At 41.8% G+C, this 22,574-nt stretch overlaps 1 protein-coding gene across 12 annotated transcripts in view; it reads right to left on the bottom strand.

Annotated features, from left to right (window-relative positions):
* The window catches only part of Tenm2 (teneurin transmembrane protein 2), a 1,156,123-nt gene that overhangs the window by 371,180 nt on the left and 762,369 nt on the right, over nt 1–22,574 (bottom strand). For 11 of the 12 annotated variants that reach the window (XM_051167370.1, XM_051167369.1, XM_051167371.1 and 8 more), the window contains one exon: nt 1,305–1,514. The exons of the other annotated variant lie outside the window; for it this stretch is intronic. In XM_051167370.1, the coding sequence (XP_051023327.1) occupies nt 1,305–1,514 (210 nt within the window). The remainder of the gene's footprint in view (nt 1–1,304; nt 1,515–22,574) is intronic. 12 annotated transcript variants of the gene reach the window in all.

Consider the following 22,574-nt stretch of genomic DNA (forward strand, 5'->3'; position numbering starts at 1 on the left):
AGAGTGCCATAATCACATTTCTCTCAAACTAGAAGCTCTGATGAGTTCTAATAAAGATTTATGGTAGATTAAAGGCCTTCATAATATCAACAATGGATTGCTCATTTGATGAAAGATTTGATTAGATAATTTAAAAAAAAAAAGAATATGAGTTTGCTAAATATATCAGGCCTGGCTTTGAAGAAGGGCATGGGCCATCATAAGTAGCAGTCTATCGGTCCATTTGCTGAATGAATCATCCTAATATATTTAGGAGGACCTCTATAATTGCAGAGGTTGAGAACAGTGAGTGGTAGCTTATATTCATGGATAGAGCCAGGGCAGTCTTTGTGGGGAGCATTCCTGGCATGCAAATCTCTCTGTTGCTTTTGGTGATCTGTGTTAATGAACATCACGAGAGGCTGACTCAGAAGGCAATGCCAGAGCTTCTGGGGTTAAGAGCAACTAATTAGTGCTATGCGCCCCCTCAGGCATGGGTACTGCAGCCCTCGGTAACCGCATCTTCTTCTGTATTCCTACATTTAGGTGAACATTCTAGCAATCGATGAATTGAAAATAAGGCCTGATTATTATGCTTGGGGCCAATTCTATGTAAGACTCAGAGAGTGGGAGTTGAGATGCAAAAATCCTCAAAAGAGAAGCAGAACCTAGTGTTCAGTCCCTCTGTTCTGTGAACATAAAAACTCAAAACAAGGACTCTGAATTTAGAAGCTGTGTTTATCACAGTGCCTCATGATCAGCTCGTTAGAGTCAAGTGAAATGGCATGAGCAGAGGACCATAGAGAGGTCATACCCCAAACACTTCACTCCTGGCATGGTATTCAGAATTCATGTCGAGGGAACAGATTTTAATCGCAAAGCTATATAAAACAAGCAAGGAAGGGGAAGTCAGAAGGCAATGCTAAAAAACAGGGGAACCGGGAGGCTCGCGGATGGGCCATGTGAGAGTGTCCAGGGTCACTTGGCTGTGACCAGAATCATAGTGATACAAAACTCAATATTCCAGTGTCTCCCCACACTTCACCTTTGAGCCTAAAATGCTCTCCCATGTAGCTATGGGGCAGATTCCTCCCACAGAAAGAGGCCCAGAGCCTGTAACAATCAGTAAAACCTCTCCAACAGCTGCGACCTTCACCAGCCACATCTTAGAACTACCACGCCACAGAAATGACAAATGCGTTTCACCTTGATGCTCCCCACACCGCCTTCTCCCAGCCTTTGTTTCAATAGTTGTCATTTTCCTGAAGACTCATGAATGTCAAGCACAAAACACCACACAGTAAGACACCACAGAATTTCCTTACCACTGCCGGAGGCTTGCTGGGGCCCTGAGCATGCTCTGAGCAGGTATGAATTGGGGGAGAATTCCTCATCAGGGTTGGTGTCCATGATCTGATGGGAGGTGTTGCTGTCTAGCAATGGCATCTGGCAGCTAACTGGTGGAGGATTATGGGAGCTAGGCAGCTGAGCAGATGGGAGGAGGCTAGACGAGGATGTAGGTGGAATGGGACGACCTGGGAAAGAGGACAGAGGGGTCAAAGGTCAGCAATGAGTGTCATGAGAGCATTCTAGGAAAGTTACATTGAAATAGCCCACAATACAATTTTTTTTTTTTTAAATGAAGTGCTCCAGATGTACTTTTCAGGGCAGTTTTGATGTTTCTTTATCAGCCCAGATGCATACCATTGGTTGTATGACACGTGATACTTTATGAATATCATTCAGAAAAGGGTACCCATTTGAATGTCTAGAAATGTCTAGTTCTTTCTATCACCTTTGCTATGGCTCTTAGTCCTCCTCATCTCTCTAAACCATCTCCTTGTTGCTCTTCCTATTTCTACTCTTGAGAACTATATACCAACTTTGCCTTGATCCCATCTCTTCTCCATCACAATCGAGATAGCATTTTGTAGGTAGAAACCAGGGCCTATCATCTTTGCTCCCTCCATTGTAGGAGGAAAGAACTCTTAAACTCTCCATGATGCTGGGCGTATGTGACCTTTTCAGAATCACAGCTGCTCCTCCCCTACCTCCCTTACCCAGAGGGCAACCTTCCCACTCTCCACATGGCTCTGTATTCTCCAGCCAACAGAGCATTTTCATTTCTCAGATGTGAGCATGCCAACCGACTCCACCTCTACATACACTTTCATTCCCACCTTAATGGACACTTTCCTGTGTCTACCAATACTCTCAAGCCTTCTGCTTCCCTTCAGTAAAGCTCCCCATGTTTACCTGCTTGAAACAAGAACTACTTTTTCTAGCTTATCAGCCCATTTAAATGGCCTCATAGACATTATTATCAGTTACTCAGAATTGTGTCCCCGGTGAACAAGTAAAGAGGCTGTGCCAAAAATCAAATCTTAGGGTAGAAGGTGAAAACAGGTGGACAGGATATTTCCATGCCTGCGAGTTGATCATTCATTGTATCATGTGGTTTATTTGAACATCATGGTGGGATTCCTGTGAGGCAAAGCATGGCTGGTCCATGCCATAAAGAATAGTAGTCAGGCTGGTAGAGTAGGTAGGAGCTGCCCTTGGCCACGGAAGGACCCTTTAATGTGGATGACTATTGGGACCTCTTCCTCACTGGCAATGACTTCCTTCTGAGCGACGACAATTGCTGCTTTCACATTCACCGAATGTGCCCTTGTACCCAGGGTCATTGTAATTGCTGACTGTCTGGTTTGCTCATGAGGAACCTAATGATAATTCGATAGGAGGAGCAGCCCATGAAGCTGGGGTGTGGAGGGAAACTTGTGATTCAGATAAACAGTTTGGTCTGGGAAGTATCTATACCTGAAGAGCTGTACTTTCCAGAAGAGCTACAGACATAGAGGTATTTTCAGAATTCTGCTAGATACCAACACTTGTTGCTGCTTTCATAACTGTATTTCATAATTTGTTTTTGTCATTACTAAGCGCACTACATGGTACCTTAGATGAGTGACTTGTTCAACAAAATACATGTGCGGTTTTCTGAAACCTATGTATTCCACCATCCAGGCCTGAGAGATCTCTAGTGAGGAGCCAGAGGGGTTTGGATGATTAAAAAACTGGGAGCTGTAATGCACTAATTTAGGATACTACAAGGGCACTGGATGGAGATGTTTGGCATGGTTGGGGTTAAAAAAAAAAAAAAAAAGAATAAGGATTCCTGAGAGGGTGGAAATGTGAACAAGCCTCTGAAGAAAATGCAAGTGACCCAGGTGGAAGAGAATGAAGTGAGCAGTAGTAATGAGGCATTAAACCACTGTTAGCATGATGCCCTTTAGAGGGACAGCAGTGACACAAAGTTAGGGATATAAGACACCCTTAAAGTTTAAATGATCTTTAGATTTTAAAATGTGTATGTTTCCAAGTATGTTTCTGCATGTGTGTGCAGGTACCATAGAAGCCAGAAGAGGATGTAAGATCTCCTGCAGCCAATGTGGATGCTGGGAACCGAATCTGGGTCCTCTGGAAGTGCTGCTCTCAGCCACTGAGGCATCTCTCTAGCCCTAAACTTTAAATCTTAAGTGTCATGCCCAATAACACACCTGAAGTGATGATGAACTATCTTAGCTATGTCAATGGGTGAATGGAGTTGGATTTGCAGCATCCAGTACATTCATAGCTGTTAAGGAGCAATATAAGACATGGCTTTGTTGCCAGGTGATCTGGACTGAGTGCTGGGCAGTTTTATCAGAATCAATGCTAGCATTTAATCAATAGTTCTCCCATAGATCTTGTAACAATAAGGCTATAACGACCAGCACTGTAACTGTTATTGCTCATTGCATGGTGTCTATCTGCCACTCACTGCACTGATCTGTTTACTTGTATCATCTCTCTTAATCCTCAAAACAACCTTGTTATGTTAGAATGACCACACATTTCCCTAACATGCAAGAAAAGAATATTCTCATTTTATAGGTGAGGAAAAGGAAATAAAGGGGTGAAGTTCACCAGTTAGAAAATGTCAAGGGCAGGGCTTAAACTTGGGGTTATCTTTCTCAAATCCATCCTGTATCTACTTATGGTGCTTGCCCAAATAAGCACGATAATATGGTAATAAAAATAATAACAATAAATAATGATAATAATACATAGTAACGATAATGTTACATAAAGGGTAAGAAACGGATGTGAGAGGGATACTTCCAAGGTGCCTCTTCCCAATCCCATGGCACCCTCCAGATTTCTTGTAGGGCATGTGTTTGAATCATCACACATAGCAGTTATTATCCAACCGAGTCTTCAGGGTCATTGTCTTTTGACATTTGTAGTGCTGCCACCTTCCACCCTTCTTCAAGGCTTCTGACTGCAGACAGGTCCTGACCACGTCCTGTGAGCTCAGTGCTGACGTCCGCTTAGCAGCAGGGTTCAGGTAAGAAGAAATTTTAAGTCTCAATCAATAGGCTTTAAAGCGCGTGCTACTGAGGCATAGCTGACACGGGATGCTGAAGAACAAGGCCAGCTGGAAGCCAATTTTTAAAAATTCCTTTGAGTGACTGAGGTGGAACTAAGGTTCAAGTCCAATTTTCCAGGAGCCTGATAGGATGGCTGCTGTGAAATCATTCTTCACATGAACGTCTGGGAATTTGGTTCAGCGTGAATTCATTTCATACAGCACAGACAACAGTGCTGTTTGTAACACACACAAACACTGACAATGGGAGAAGAGTCACAGCACAGTGGAAGCGTTGGGGTTGCTTCGTGTACGATGACTATGCATCTTAGCATCGTGTGGCTCCTGTTAGTTCCCCACTCCTCTTAATTCCTTGATTCTGCGTTGGCTTACATTCTGCCTCCTGCTACCTTTTACAACTTGGGAGATTCCAGAATCACTAGATCTGCCCCGAGTCAAATAGTGTGCTGTTCGCTATTTGTTAGGTCATTTGCTAACTTTGTTCACTTAGGCTGCATATTGCCCCTGACTATTCCAACTGACAGAGACCATCTGTGTGCATACAAACAGGTTCCAAAGTACAGGGAGAAAGCTGGAAGTTACTCAGCTCCCTTTGTGGACTCTGTTTTCTTACAGAAAGCCTTAGTATTGGTGGGCGGCTAACCAGGTGACGTGTTCCAGCTCGATTCCTAGGTTACGTATGGCAGAAGCTCTTTGTTCCCAACTGTGTCTCCAGTGTCTTTTTAAATGAGTACAAAGTCCCCAGCCAATGTACAGAAAACCACACTGAACTGATGGTTACAAAGCAAAGAGCTACACGCAGTGTTATTTATTATGCTCCCATGGTCTTGGGCATGTGTGAAGGTATATGGACAGGGGTCTTCCAAGATCCCCATGTAAGTCAAACTCTGGTTATCTGCATGATTGGATCCCCTGTGACCTTAAGCTTAGAGACTAGTTTAGCGTTGTAATGTATCTGTTTTCAGATGATTAAGATTTTTGCATTGTTTTCCATTCGTAAAAATTCTGCAATTCCATGCAGCGTCTGATAGATGGGTCGTGGCTGTTGAAACGCCACATGGAGAAGGATTCTGGTAAACCCTCTCTTCCAGAGGGAAGATGGTGACATCATCAATTAGGAAACTCGTAGACATGGATGAGGAGAGGCAGCAGATGCACAGGGCTTATCTGCCATCCATGCTCCAGGCTCTGACTCTTCACCCACTGCAGCCATCCCTGAAAGCTTCATCATACGCCATCTGTGGTGGTAGAATATTGCTCCAACTCCCACTGTGTCCATTACAGCGCCATTTTGCTGCTCACACAGACTTAGAACGAGACTTTGCTCAACTAGTTCGGAAGACAGCAGTTTCTTCTCTTCCTCCCCAAACAATAAATAGTAACCATGAAATTGATGCTCTGCCTGGCATATTCTTTAATATATTCACTAATTTATGACTGGGGGGTGTGCTGGAGGGCAAATCCCCAAGTTCACTTAAAACAACTAGTCCTTTTTCATTGGAAAGATTAATGGTGAACTGATATTAAAGTGGTCTGTGTAGGCAATACATAATTGATTTATGTAGTGATGGAGTATCAGGATATTTGATGGAGCAGAAACTCATGCTTAAGACATGACAAAATAAAAAACAGTACCAAGAACATAGGCATACAAATATAAATCTGATCGGCCACTCTGATGGCCACTCATCTTGTTGTGACAAAATGCCTAATGAAAGCCACTTAAAGAAGAAAGGGTTTATTTGTTCTCTTAGTTCAAAGGGTGGTAAAGTCACGACAGCCGGAGCTTGAGACAGTGGGTCACATGGTAGCCACCAGGCAGGAGGCTGAGAGCCAGAACACCACTATTCATAATGGAAAGGCTTTCCCACCTGAAATGCTGAAACTAGAAAGTCCCCCACAGAGCACAATGGAGGCTTGTCTCCAAGGCAATTCTAGAGTTCATCAAATTGACAAGGGAATTAACCACCGCACTCCTTACCAACTCCACATAGTATGTGATCTTGCTTTATGTTAAGAATTGAACTAAATATTTCATACACTCTCTCTCTTATAGCAGTCACAAACTTTCAAGAATGAACTACATTTTGATTACTGTCCCATTCACAGGCAAAAGACAGTGAGACCACATATTGCCCCATTAGCAAGTGCAGAGCTATGGTTTGAACCCAAACAGTCTGACCCCAAGCCTTGTGTGGTTCACTCTACAATTGCCTACATCAGAAAAGGGTGCTGGCCAAAAAGTGCACATTGGTGCCGTTCTGGAATGCACCATGGAAAATTATCACCAAGCAGGTAACTAACTATAGGCAAAACTCAGGCTTCTGCAAACAGCCAGGGTGACAATTGACAGAGAATCAGTGATTTATAAGGGGGAAAGACATTCTGGAATCAAAACCTGAAAATCCTCAGAGGCAGAATAAGTTTAAGGACTTAATAAGAATAGTGTTTTTTGTTAAGATTGAGTTTAAAAGGACTATTTTTGATACAAGAAAAACAGTTGGCTAGAGTGTTTACACAACTTTCCTTAAAGGTGTCCTCCAGTTCCTGCTACCCATTTAGATGTCACCAAGTCACCTCCCTTTTCCATAGAAGGTTGGGGTTGAGTCTGGGAGACTGTCAGCCTAGAATAACTGTAAGTGTCTCTCCACTCATGGAGGATTCTGTTTGTGCATGGAGTCAATGGAAGATGGAAAGGACATGAAAGGCTGAAGAAGACATTACTGATTATGTCGGTAGAACATCTGGATTTAGCCAAGCCTGAAGCATCCCTGCCGCCAAACTAATCAATATGTGAATCAATTTATTCTCCATACTAACCTTTTTGTTGTTCTTCTTTTAGTCCAACTTTGAGTTTGTTGTTGGCACTTAGAAAAAAAGTCAGCCTTCCTCAAACTTGTCATCATGGCCAAATGGGAAAATGGCTTGGCCAATGACACACAGTCACTTGGTGGAACTACAAATAGATTGCAGGCATTTTGCCTCCAGAAAAAAAAAAAAGTGTGTTCTTTAGGCTGAGTTTCTTCCTGTTCAATTACAAGAAATGGAACATGGGGTCCCAGAGAAAGTATTTCTGGTGGGAAGTAACTGATCTGTTTCTAAGAACATTGCAGGTGTCAAAGAGGGTGGAAGAGAGGCAGCAGATGGCTGTCCACCTCTTACCAATCAGGCACGTGGATGGCAATTTCACTGTGCTCAGCACTGTATAGAAACTCAAAGCACCTTCCAACTGGCATGAACATTTATATACACTTTGATTTGGAGCACTGAACTCCTTGCCTCCATCTTAAATGTTTGTTTAAAGAATAAAGAATGTTGTGGCCTCCCACCACTGTATCACAACGTAGTCCAGGCTGGCCTTCAACTGAAGATTTTCTCATATCAGACTCCCTAGTACATAAATTATTTTCAGGACACAGCTACCACACCTGGCAGCAATTCAAATTGTAAATGCAGAATGGAAAAATGATATCTGGTAAGTGGAGCATCTCAAGATTAAAATATAGACTTATATATTTTTGTAATTTTACATCAATTATATTGTATACTTATATAAATTTATTTTCCTGGTTACAAATATTTACTACTAATCTCATGCTACATTACTTTTTCTTCTTTTGAGGGATGTTGCTGCTGCACAGGGGCTATTTGATAATATCTCACACTATTTGGTGATAGCAGTAGTGGTGGGAGAATGGACACCAGCTAGTGAGCAGAGGTCAGGGAGGCTGCTGAGCATCTTACAAGTCCCAGGACAGTCAGACCCTCATGAGGAACAAAGCCCCATCCTCTCATGAAATGGTGCTAAGCATGAGAAACTCTTTTTTTAAAAAGATTTTAATAATTTATTCAGATTACAACTCAATTGTTATCCCCTCACTTGTATCCTCCCATTCCTCCCTCCTTCCCGCTATCACCCTATTCCCCTCCCCTAGGTCTATGATCGAGGGGGACCTCCCTCCCCCACTATATGGTCATAGGATATCAAGTCTCATCTCGGTAGCCTGCTTATTCTTTCTTTGAGGGCCACCAGGCCTCCCCACCAAGGGGAGGTGGTCAAATATGGAGCACCAGAGTTCATGTCAGAGTCAGTCCCCGCTCTCCACTTAACTGTGGAGAATGTCCTGTCCATTCGGTAGATCAGAGTAGGGGTTCAATGTTTACTATTGTATTGTCCTTGGTTAGTGCAATAGTTTAAGCAGACCCCCCTGGGCCTTGATCCACCCATCAGAGCATGAGAAACTCTTAAGTCATATGTGTGTGTGTGTGTGTGTGTGTGTGTGTGTCCTAGTCAGTATTGCATCAGCTCCATTGTTTTTTCTTTCAATTGATTAGAATTTAACAGATCTGTAGGGTGTGACTCAGAGGTAGAGAATTTACCTAAAACACACAATACCCATAGTTTGATTCCAAATCAAAAAAGGGGAGACAATATATTAGTTGTGAAAAGCTCTCACTTGCCTTCATGTAAACACCAAACAAATCAATTTACAATATTCGTGGGCATGAAACACGGGAGCTTATGTATGTCTGAGAAATGTAACATTTGCCTGAAGTAAGTCTACTTAGTCACTGAGAGGCATATACCTTCCCTGGGAACTGGGAGAGCCCTGCATGTCATGAGAGTGCTGCATGCTTCTCCTGAGCAGGAGACTCAGGGAGAATGCTATAGCCCAGTTCTAGGTCATGTGCCCTCACCCAAGCAATTTTGATTTGGGCCTTTTAGGTCTCAGTGAGGTAATGTTGGCCAAATAGGCTTTGCTCTGCTCTACGTCACCTTGTGGAAGCTTTGATTTTTTTTTTTTTTTTTTTTTAAGCAGGGCAAGACCTAATTGCCTGCTTCCCTCACACTTCACTGAACTCACCAAAGCCTAGTTAAGCATTTTCCTAAAAACAAATTATTTTCAAAAGATGGTTTAGGTAAAACCTTCCTGACTGCATACAAGCTCTTGGATGTAAATTGTTGGAAAGGTGGCATGCCTTTGGACTGGCCCCAATTAAAGTGCCTGGCGCAGAGGCACCAGCATGAACTGCCTTCACAGCTTGGGGCTGTGTGCACTTGGGTGTTGCCACTACATCTCAGCAGGTTGAGTGTTTATCCATCACACCTCCCAAGCAGCTCTGCACTTCGAGAGGTGTAAAATTCAGATCAGGTTATAGACGGAGGTTAGAGTTCATTTTTGAAATGCTTTCCGTGACTCTTTATGCCATATGCGGCGTCTTTCATATTTATGAGGTAAAACGCAATGAGTCAGTGCAGCTGGCTCATGTGAGGATACAAACCTTTCCTAGAGGCAGGAACAATACTTTTTATTACCATGTTATGGATCTTCACACACTCTCTTTTAAATGAATTTTTGAAGATTATTTTGCGTGTGTGTGTGTCTGTGTCTGTGTGTGTGTCTATGTCTGTGTGCATGCACTTGTGTGTATAGGTACCTCGCCAGTGCACGCCAGAAAAGAGCTCCAGGTCTTCTGGGCTGTTGTGAGGTACCTCATGTACATGCTGGAAACTGAACTCAGATTTTTTTTGCAAGAGTACAAACTGTTCTTTACTGCCTTTCCATCTCCTCAAATGCTTCCTGCCTGGAAAATCTATCTGTACCTTTATTAATATGTCTAGGATGACATATTATTATTTATTGATATGTAGTGCTGCTTGGCAGAATGTTCTGTGGGGATGGGCATGCTCCTTGTCGACATACGGCCACTGAACATTTCATGTGAGACTAGCATGCTTAGGAACCAGACTCTAATTTTGTAGAATTTTAACATACTTAAGTAGCTCCTAGAGCCAATGTCAACCACACTGAACAGCACAACGTAGACAGAATGCTATGGATTGAATCTCAAATGTCTACCAGAGGCTTAGAGCTTGGTGTGGCACTTGAGAGAGGCTGGGTTAGTTAAAGGGTGGGACCTAGTAGGAAGCCTTTGTGTCACTGGGGTGTGCCTGTTGTAGAATATTGTGGCACTCTGATCAGTTCCCATGAGACTTATCTCTATCACAGACTTCTAATCACACCATGCTGCCTCAGCACAGGCCCAAATAAGAGAGGGCACCTACAAATTGTGAGACGAAGCTAACATTTTTCTCTTCATAAGTTGATGGTATCAGGTGTCTCTTACAGCATCAGTAAGATGTCTAACACATGATGGTTCTGGATTTCCTGCTACTGGTATCTCTCCCTTCTGTCTCTCTTCCATACAAAAGCCAATATGCTTCTGAATGCAGAAACTTGCTCCTGTCACACATCATCATTTTCACAAGACTGCCAATCACTTATACAGCACTGTCCTATTTCATAATTTAATTAGTTAGTTAATTAATTAATGTGTGTGTGTGTGTGTGTGTGTGTGTGTGTGTGTGTGTGTGTTGGGGGAGGCATGTGGAAGCTAGAGCACAACCTTTAAGAGTAGGTTCTCTCCTTCCATCATGTAGGTCCCAGGGGTTGAACTCAGGTCATCAGGCTTGACAGCAAGTACCTCTCCGCATGGAGCCATCTCTCAGGCCCCTTCATTCAAATGCTTGCATAAAACTCACTCATTACTTCGATTAACACCAAAGAAGGCTATTAAGAGATCTATCTACTTCCTTCCTTCTGTTCCTCACCGGTCATACAACACCTCCCCTTCTCATCAGAGGTCTCAATAAGTCTAATGCTACTTTTTTCCAGCTACTTTTCCATCATCTCCCTCGCTAGTATTTAAGACACACTTCTATCACTGTTCTTGCAACACACTCACCTATGTGTTCATCTAATACCTGGTCTCGAGTGAGACCATGGGTGGCACTGAACAGAGACAGTGGATTATGCTTCTTGTAGCCTAGCGCCCAGCCTAAAGCTGTGCACAATAAATCACACCATGATTGCTCACTTATAACACTTTGCTCCACAAAAACCTTAACAGATTTATTTCAATGTTCTTGGCGCCGACTGCACTGTTAGGTACCACAGTTATTTGTCTTTGGGTTTAGGCACTTAAAGAGGAGAGAAGTTTATTTATTACAATACTGTGAGCATGACTCTGATTTTAGATATATGTTGCCTATTGAAGACCAAGTGGCTTAGAACATGGAGAGCCACTGCTTCATGTGAGTGCCGTAGTCACCTTCTGAGCAGACTGAGCAACATGCAGAAGACAAGGGACATACTGAGTGGTGCCCCTGACCTCCCTGAGCCAATTCACCACCATCACTGTCAAAGGCAGTTAGTGAGAGGAAAAGTTCTACAGAAAGATTTAAATATCCCTAGGTCTGTGTTGAAGCTTAATATCTAAGAGCTCTGTCAACAAGCATCTTTCATGACATATCTTAATGTATCATTCATTTTTTTTGCATCATCTTCCTGTGGTTCCAAGTGAACCGTGAATGTGAAAACAATACTGGCAGTCTGCAAGATCACTTAAGCTCTCCTGACACACAAGGCATCATTTCTCAGCTCTTTGCAAATAGTCTTACATTTACTCTTACAAGAGACTTTTGGGGCAGGCAATACAATCCCATTTTAAGGATGAGGCAGATAAACTACATGGGGTTATAAGTTGAAAGGGAGGAAGGATTTGAACTCAGATATTCAGGATCCGGGGCTCACACCACCATTCAGAGGAAATGAGGGTGGGATTTAACGAATCTTTATTAAAAGATTGGTATCAAGTGCCATTTGCTGGTATGATAATATAATTTGTTTCAGGGCCATAGTGAAGTTCAAATCTTGGATTTTTCATTGACTTACTGGGTGACTTTGGATAAGTCCCCTATCTTTTTTTTTTTTTTTTCTGTGCTCAACTGTTGATAAACAAAATGTGTGTAAACATCCTTCACTAGTTATTATAAGGATTAACTGAGACATTTGTGTGAACTTTCTGGAGTAAATGGTAAGTATTATTATCATGCATAAAGGGAAGGAGATAGATGTAGTACTTCCCCTTCAGGACCCTTTGAGGATTAAATCATAACATATATGAAAGTACACTGCAAATGTTAAAGCGCTCTACAAATGGTAATGGCTTTCTCTCCCATTATTGGATGCATTCCTTTTCCAAGGCCTTGTCTGCAGATAGCAAACAGTTCTCACCCGCACGTCTGTGTTTTGCTATGTGCTTTAGGGACAGAAAAGATAAAACATGAGCTCTGGGCAGCAGATACATGAACTATTTCATCTCTTTGCTGCCAACAGCCAACATTCGCACAGTCTGTCTATTCCTTGTTGGAAGGTCCTGAATAAGATGCCTTAAGAATCTACCTACCAATACTCAGGTTTAAAAAAAAAAAAAAGATCTCTCCGAGATAGAGACTGAACAGTCTCAGTCACAATGTAGCCCATACCACAGGGGAGGAGATTAACATTCACTTGTGGTGGTTAAATATTAAGTACTGACAATGTGCTAGGCAACACATTTAGTATATTTAATGGTTGGGAATCTATATAATCCCCTTTATCAATACTATGTGGCAAATGCAGTTATGATTTCCTGTTTTATAGGAATAAACTGATGCTTGTACATATCTGGGAGTATGAAAAAAATCACACAGTAAATAATGAGCAAAACTAAGATGATAATGGCTCCATGGTATCCTTCAATGCTAGAGATGTAGAGAGAAACGAGACGTGCATTTCATGTAGGCCAAGGCAGGATGTCTGTCTGGGAAGGCTAGTAGTGTGGAGGTGACTTAATGGTCTTCAGTGAGGTCTCCTCTTAGCTTTACATTCCATAATCTTTAAATGTTATTTTGCTTACCTAACAAGCATGTGTGCTAGTTAGCTTTTTTCCCCAGTCAACGTGACACAGCTAAGGTAACCTGGGAAATAGAGACCTCAATTTAGAAAATGTCTGTCAGGTTAGCCAGTAGGGAAGTCTGTGGGGGAATTTTTGATTAATAATTGACATAGGAGGGTTCAGCCCACTATGGGCAGCATCACCCATGGGAAGGTAGTTCTGGGTCATAGAAGAGAACAGGTTAAGCAAACCACAGGGAATAAATAGAACAAAACCAAACCAACCAACCAACCAACCAAACAAACAAACAAAAACCCCAGTGTTCCTCCATGGCCTCTGCTTTGCTTCTGCCTTGAGTTCCTGCCCTGACTTTCTTTCATGATGGATTGTAATCAGGATATGTAAGCCAAATAAATCTTTTCCTTCCCCATTTTGATTTGGTCATGGGGGTTATCACAGTAATAGATGTGATAAACTCGTGTGTGTGTGTGTGTGTGTGTGTGTGTGTGTGTGTGTGTGTGTGTATGCACATATACCCTAAATTGACCAGTGTCAGCAAAATTAATATGCACCCACGAGCAGTGTTGGTGAAGGTGCTATTTTCATAAATAATGCCTTCCTCGCCTTTTACAAGCCCGTTTGAAGACCTGCAGTGCATACTGGCTACAACTCAAAGCCCATCTAATGAAAGTACCTCCACTGTCAGCAATGTTAATGTCACTTTAAAGAGTGTGAAATGTTGCTAAATGTGTCAGGAAACAATTAGATAACATAAGAGGCATGTTTTCTCAGTGCACAGAGGAATATATTATGCAGGCAGGAGATAAACTCAAAGTTTTCTGAGCTCCAGTGAATTCGGCATTCTCTCCCCTCCCCTTCCCCCTTTTTAATCCAACAGAGAAATTGTTTGGCAAGAGTAAAGCCCTGTTTCAAATACTTGGAGAAGGGAGAAAGGCCTGCTTTGCCTCTGACTACTGTTGGTTGAGCCCTGTGCTATCAGGCTCAGCGAGATACAAACAGTCTTCCACTCAAATTAAATGTGTGCCCTCCTAATTAGCATTATAAATATAGGTTTCTCTGAGCCAGAGTTGATAAAATTACAGTGCTGGCCTGGAAGGGAACCGGCAGCTCTCCTCCGTGGAAACAATGACCATAGTGTGAGCTTGGTTAGAACAATGCCTTCAGAGCCTGCCCCTATCTTCAGAGGTCAGCCTGGGAAAAGAAGGTAAATGCCAAGTGGGCTGACATTATGACAGCCATCCGGGCCAGATGCAATCTGGTCTTTGAATGGCACAATGTAAAGCTGGCTCCTGCACTCCTGGGAGAGGGGATCTCACCGCAACGCTTCTTTGTAGAGTTTTTGTCATCCCTACCACCTGTGGGGTTCTGAATGGAGCCTCAAAGCCACAGGCAAGGGCTGGCTACAGCAAAGATCTTACTGGCGGCACTGCTCTCCGTCGTGCTGAAATAACATTCGCTAAAGTACAACTGGGAGCGTCTTCCATTCCTAACCCTGCAATGAATTTTTGCCTGACATCTGGGAACAATTTTGATTTAGGCAAAGAAAGCAATGAAGTTGAAAGTGAAAAGAAGAACGAATCAAATAAAGAGAGAGATGGGCAGAGACTGCAATGGGCATTAACCAATGACTAACTGTAAGGAAGCAAAGCAGGGAAGGAGACTGTTCTGATGCTGTGTTGTAGTAATCATAGCTGGCAAGCCAGATGCAACTACTAAGCAAGGTGGAAATGCTAGAAATCTTCAGTGCGTGAGGAATTTGCAAGCCAGGAGGCATGATGGACTGACATTGTGTTCATGCACACAGAGGCTTGTGTGCACAGCCAGCGAGTGTCATTATGGGGGTGTGACTGGAGACTCAGCATCTAGAGACACACGTAAAATACGCACACTTTTTCATCCTTATAGAAACAAGGCCATGTTGGGTGGAGCCTTACACATAGTTCACAAGTAGTTTCACTCTTAAGTCTTGAATTTGGGGCTACAAATGTCCTTTTGCTCACTCTGTCTGAGATTTCTTTCATTATAATAGCTTTTAAGCCAGTATTCTTTTCCAGAGGTGAGAGGAAAACAATCAGAGACTGAGCTACTGAAAGTCAAAGAAACCTATGCATAAACCCCTTCAAATATTAGTTCCAGCAGGAAAATTAAGTGCTGTTAACTTACCAAACCCTTCAATTTGCTGATGAAAAAAAGAAAGAAAGAAAGAACAAAGAAATGGCTTGTTACAGATCACACAGGAAGTCATTGACATGAACTCTGGTGGCTCATATTTGACCACTTTCCCTTGGTGGGGAGGCTGGGTGGCACTCAGAGAAAGACTAGGCAGGCTACCAAGATGAGACTTGATAGCCTATGACCATATAGTGGGCAAGGAGGTCCCCTTCGGTCATAGACCTAGGGGAAGGAAATAGGGTGAGAGTGGGAGGGAGAGAGGAAAGGGAGCATACAAGTGATGGGATAACAATTGAGTGTAATCTGAATAAATTAATTAAATTATAAAAAAACAGAAAAAAAAAAAAAGAATTTGATTACCAATATTCCTATCTGGTATTCAAGTTGGGGGACAAGAAGAAAACCCAAAGTTCAAATTAACACAAGGAAAATCTGGCTTCCCAGAAAATTATATAATTCAGTCAGAATCATACAGTTTTAGTGTGGAGTGGGTAAAACAGGTACTTTATTTATGCATGTATTTAAATTATACTTTTATTGGCCAAGCTATGCTCTTGGACATACTGGGTTTTCTCAGGGTGCATATACATGTCCCATGAAAGAAGAGGTCGATATTGCATTAGTAACTGTAGTGGGAGACAGAAGGATGAACCAGAAGAGGAAGGAGATTCCGCTGCACACCATGCTGGCATGGGCACATCAGGGCTGCTGACCCTTTCTGTTCTAGGCTGATGATATCTTTAGAGCCAAGATAAGACACTGAGTTGCCCAGGGGAGGAAATTAAGATGGATGTGAGCACTAGAAGTAAGGTTAAAGGCGGTACAGCTCTTGCTCTTAGAAAAGAGTTAGGGGAAGGTGTAGCCATCCTCAGATAATTGAGTCATGACCCAAGGAAGAAGAAATGGACTTCCATGAGTCAGCTTAGCTGTTACAACTAGAAATGATGAAAGTTCAGGAAGACAGATTAAGCTTTGTGTGTACTGCATTTGTGTAGGGCTCCCCAACAAAAGCTCTTCCCAATGTGAGGGAATCCCTGGGCCTGTCCTCCATCATTCTTACCAGAGTACGATAAATCCTCTAGATGACTCACTCTGCACACATTTATTGACCAAACGATTGCACCTCAGCCTTATTCTAGGCGGCTCTTGAATATACATCAGTGTTATTTGGAATTTTTCTCCTCTTCCAAGGTGCCTAACAGAGTCTTTGTGCAGCAGTGATTAATACACATTTATTGACAAAATTGGAAAAACAAGTTGAGAGCTCTCTGATGATTGTTGAGCAAGATCAGAGTCAGCACCCTTGTAGAGTAATAGGCTCAGAATCACAGGAATTATCTCAGCCTTGGTCACCAAAGAGACGGATACTGTTCTGGCAGTCAGTGGGAAAGTATTCTAGGCCTTCCAAATTCAGCTTCTGCACTAAATCCCTATACTTTTGTGAGCATTCTTGTCACAGTCTCCTGGGTCAAAGAGACAGAGGATTGTTTAGAAGATGGCTCAAAAGTAAACATTCACTTGGGTATCCCCCCCCGCCCCCACACACAAAAGCCAGAGATGTATTTTTCTTCCTGTCCTCTGAATATCTGGAAAAAAAAATTTCACTCCCAGCTGAAAATTAAGACCCACATAGATTTATGCATCCTTAGAGGACTTAACTTTATTTAAAGGAAACATGTCACTATGTTGAAACTTAAGCTCAAATTAATTATAACAAGTGTAATATTTGGCCAGCCTGAGTCTCACGATTCAACATTCCCGCTTGATGGGTTTCCAGAGCTAAATGAGAGTCTATAACCATTCTCGATGTAATAACACTTTTTTTTTTTTTTTTTTGCTTTTATGACTGCTTTCATCTGTGGATCTCAAAGCATGGAGCAAACAGTAATTAACATTCACCTGTGAGGTAAGGAGTCCTTCTTTGCCTCATTTTGGCAAGTAGGAGGGAAAAGGTGTGCAATGCCCAGGGACAAACTGGCATGGCAGCCTCCCTATCCTCACCAGGCTTTCCTGTGATCTCAGTAAACTAGACATGCTGTTTGCAAAGAGAAGTGTTGGCAGCTGTGTTCATAAACTAAAATAGCTTCTACCTAGCTACGAATGATGGTAGAGAAGATAAAGAGGACTAGGGAATTTCCACTGAAGTTCTTAGTCAACCTAAGAAGTTTGACAAACACTTTGCCTTCCTCTTCTTCCTTTCTCTCTGCCTTTTATCTACTTTCTTTTCCTTCCTTCATCCCTCTCCTTTTCCTCTGTCCACTTCTCCCTCTTCCCTTCCCTTTTTTTTTTTTAAATTCTGTATTCTCAATAAACAGTCTTCAACTATTTAATACATGCCATCTTCAATTTTTATGGATTAAGGCTATGATATATTTTTAAAATTAAAACAAACAAATTTTACTTTCTTAGAGCATTTTTTTCTAGAAGGCAAAAACAAAAACAAAAATAAATAATACTAAGATAATATAAAAATCAGAATGCAGTTTTGGCTTAATTTCTCTATATCTTTCTATGAAGGTGGGTCTTGCCTTCAGCAATAGGGTCTTATCAACCAGCTCTGGTGGGCAATGGTGAGGAGTAACAAGATACCTTCTTTTGTGTGCCTCTGGTACCTCCCTAATCAGCAATTCATCAGGAAATATCCCACACCTGGCACTGGGGTTTTATTTAATAACCCATGGCTTTCAGGAGCAGCCATATCCAGTTAGGCACGGCAACTCTTTTGTTTAAACTTTTTTTTAAAAAACATATTTTAAACTGGTTTACAAAGTAGTTGGATTCCATATGGATTTTTCATAAATCCTTCATTTTGGTTAACACAATCTCAATCCATCTTCATCTCCTCCATCCTCTACTCCAATCCCTGCTTAAACCCTTCAGCATTACTCCTCACTACTTTCCTTTAACCTATGTTCTCCTATCTCCACTCCCTTGAGGCATCCTATACCCTAATGTCCTCTTTATAGTTCCCTAGCAATCACACAATTCTAAGTTAAAATTACAGACCTGAAGATTTGAAGCTAGAACCCACATCTGAGAGAGGTATGACATTTGTCTTTCTGTGCCTATATTCAATATAATTTATTTGGTCTTTAATAGTGCCAGAAGATATTATGTAGAATGTTGGAGAAGAAACGGCATCAATGTCCTTCTTACCCAGCTGTGAATCTTGTGTATGCCTAACAAAATGCATACAGTGGGTGCAATATTGGCCTGACAATTATGGTCATAACCAACTGCCCTGTGATTGAATTTGAGGCTTGCTCCACAGGGGAAAAATCATGCCTGCCTGATACTGTAAACATAGCAAGAACTCATGGTTGTGAAAATCACAGGCCCTAGGTAGACAACTGATTATTTTGAACTATTATAGTGTCAAACTGCTTCTAAAGTTTTAAGTTTATACCCATAGTCAAAAGCCATGTCCAGCCTTAATCAGAGTAGCCTCTCTTTGCAAGGAAGCGTGGTGAATGCTCATGACCACACAAGCTCTGAGAATAAATGGCAGTTTAGCATGCAGCTTTTTTTTTTTTTAGGACTATAAATATTTTTATGCAAAACCTACAGCAAATACACATTGCTTTAGACATTCAAATTTGCCAACATAAAGGCTAAGGATTTCCATTTTGTTGGATAAGAAGCAATTAATAGAATACCTAGACCTTTCAGTCCTGAGATCCCAATGCCATTTGTCTTACTTTCTGTATTTTTCCAATATATTTTATTAATTTATTCATATTACATCTAAATTGTTATCCCATCCCTTGTATCCTCCCATTCCTCCCTCCCTCCCATTTCCCCTTTACTCCCCTTCCCTATGACTGTGACTGAGGGGGACCTCCTCCCCCTGTATATAGCATGCAGCTCTTAACTACTGCCTTTATAGCTCAGGAGACATTGCAGATGAGGTGCAGAAAAAATGTAAGAGCCATGTCATTTCCAGACAATGGTGTCTCACCGTAGTTGTCCACTATATCTAGATTTAATGGGGCAGCCACACACATGAATGTGCGAAAGCGACTTGTAAGGAATGGGGCACTGATGGGGTGGGCAGGATATAGGAAAGGGTGGAGTGACAAGAGTCGCCAGTAATCATTATGTGCATGCATAAAATGAACAAAGAAAACCATAATAAAAGTTATAAAAATATATAGGATAATGGTTACATTTACTTGTTTGGGTGAAAGGTTCTATAGATATCTGTTAGATCCATTTAAAAAAATGCAACTGGACCCATATTTGTCACCTTGCACAAAACTCAAATCCAAGTGGATTAAAGACCTCAACATAAAACCAGAGACACTAAGTCACTTAGAGGAAAAAGTGGGGAAGAGCCTGGAACATATTGGCACAGGAGACAACTTCCTGAACAGAACACCAACAGCCCAGGCCTTAAGGTCAACAATTAATAAATGGGACCTCATGAGGCTGAGAAGCTTCTGTAAGGCAGGAGACACTGTCAAGAGAACAAAGCGACAGCCTACAGAATGGGAAAAGATCTTCACCAACCCTACATCTGACAAAGGTCTAATATCCAAAATATATGAAGAACTCAAGAAATTAAATACCACCAAACCAAATAACCCAATTGAGAAATGGGGCTTGGAACTAAACAGAGAATTCTCAACAGAGGAATATCAAATGGCTGAGAAACACTTAAAGAAATGCTCAACCTCCTTAGTCATCAGGAAAATGCAAATCAAAACAACTCTGAGATTCCATCTTACACCCATCAGAATGGCTAAGATCAAAAATTCAAGCGACACCACATGCTGGCGAGGATGTGGGGAGAGAGGAACACTCCTTCATTGCTGGTGGGAATGCAAACTAGTACAGCCACTTTGGAAATCTATCTGGTGCTATCTCAGAAAAATGGGAATAGGGCTTCCTCAAGACCCAGCTATTCCACTCCTTGGAATATACCCAGAAGATGCTCCAGCACACAACAAGAAAATTTGCTCAACCATGTTCATAGCAGCCTTATTCATAATAGCCAGAACATGGAAACAGCCTAAGTGTCCATCAGTAGAAGAATGGATAAAGAAACTGTGGTACATATATACTATGGAATACTATTCAGCTATTAAAAACAAGGAATTCCTGAAATTTGTGGATAAATGGATTGAGTTAGAAATGATCATAATGAGTGAGTTAACCCAGAAGCAGAAAGACTCAAATGGTATATACTCACTTATATCTGCATATTAGCCCAAGGGGCATGTCCCATGAAAGCCTTCACTTACCAGGAAACTGGGACAGAGGGGAGGATATCCTATTGGGACTCTAGATGAGAGAAGCATGGGCGAATAGCAAAGTAGAAGGACCCAGAGGGTCCTAGAAACCTATAAGTAGAACATTATGATAGGCAGATTTGGGCCCAGGGGTCCCGCTCAAACTAAGGCACCAGCCAAGGACAATACAGGCGGTAAACTTTAAACCCCTACCCAGATCTAGCCAATGGTCGGAACATTCTCTACAGTTGAGTGGAGAGTGGGATATGACTTTCTCACGTACTCTGGTGCCTCAATTTGATCATGTCCCCTGGAGGGGGAGACCTGGTGGCACTCAGAGAAAGGACAGCAGGTTACCAAGAAGAGACTTGATACCCTATGAGCATATATGGGGGGAGGTAATCTCCCTCAGGAACAGTCATAGGGGAGGGGAATAATGGGAAAATGGGAGGGAAGGAAGAATGGGAGGATACAAGGGATGGGATAACCATTGAGATGTAACAAGAATAAATAAATAAATAAACCATAAAAAAGGGTTACATTTACATCATTATTAAGTTAAAAATAAGACAAAATGCTTGTGAGTTTGCATGGTTGTAGAAGAAAATAAAGAGAGGGAAGACATATAGAAAATGGCAGAATGGGTCAGGAGATAAGTGCTATCTAATTCCAGGTCTTCAAAGGAGAACTCCTAGTTGAGATGCATTCATTTTGAGATCTTGTGGAAGAGAAGGAGGGAGCCCAGCAGTTGTTTTTGAAAGCATATTTTAGACAGAAGAACAACACAGGTTCTGGGGTAGCTTGCAAGCTTGTGTTCCAGGAAGAGCAAGCTAGCCAGTAAGGCTAGAACTGAATGAGAAATGAGGAGACGGAGGCATCCGAAGCCAGCGTGAGGTCTTTAGGTTCTACACTGGGAAGCTGCTCATCGCACAATTTGATGCCCAGTTCACAAAGTTCATTGTGCCTGCTTGTGTTGGAAAGAGGCCAGAGAGAGAGGTGATTGCAGCAATACAGGCTGGAGATGTCTGGGGTGTGGCCTGGGGTGATGGTGATGTTGACAGACGTGACAAGGGTCAGAATATGGATACGTTTTGAAGGTAAAATCAATATACATTTGGCTGATGGATTAATGTGGGTGTGAGAGAAAGGAGCCAAAGATGACTCATGAATAAACATGGCGGGAGAAGTTAATTCATACTAAGTTTCTGTAACTGTTTCAGGCTTGCCTTAGACACAGCTCCATGGAAAAACACTCTAAACACCAGGAAATGATTGTAATTACTGCCTGAATACTCTTTTACGACAGGAAAACCCTGATTTTTATCTACACCCCCAATCATGCTCTAAGAAAAAGTTACCAACTAAAAGGACTTTAGGCTGGCTGTTATAGAATGTACTCAAAGCGGCTTACTTAAAGAAATTTAAAGAAATTCTAAGCTAAGGGAGTTGAACTTTCATCTCTGTCTAGGTTTGACAGTATTCATGCCCCACAGTTAGCAGCTGTCATCACACACAAGTGAATAGCTCCGAACACAAGCCATTTCCCCAGCAAACTCATATTCACATGTGGTATAGAGTAGTAAATTAATTTTGGTCCTCTTCTCTGATTTCTCCTTTAACTTGACCTGATTTTCTTGCAAGCCTCAGGCAGAGTTAATTTGTAGGGAAGGGGTGTGTGTTAGATATTAAAGAACATGTATTTGTGAGTGTGCATGAATAGATGGGAATCTTCGCTGAAATATTAATACAGCACCTTTTTATTATTATTTATAGGAGAACTGTGTCTGCAGGGCATTTAAAAGAAAAAGAAATGGAAGATAGGTGATGGGAAATTATTTTTTAGCATTCATACCCTTTGGTTGACATATAAATAATACAAATGGAATGGTAAACAGCATTACTGGTACAATTATTGAATAAGTATGAATGTAGACTCACACACTACTATGTTCCCAGTAGTTCTCATGATAGGGAAACAGCTATTTATATAAAGATTAATACCTTTAAAAAAAAAAACT

This window comes from Acomys russatus, chromosome 25 (assembly GCF_903995435.1).
Source record: "Acomys russatus chromosome 25, mAcoRus1.1, whole genome shotgun sequence".
NCBI classification, from domain to species: domain Eukaryota; kingdom Metazoa; phylum Chordata; class Mammalia; order Rodentia; family Muridae; genus Acomys; species Acomys russatus.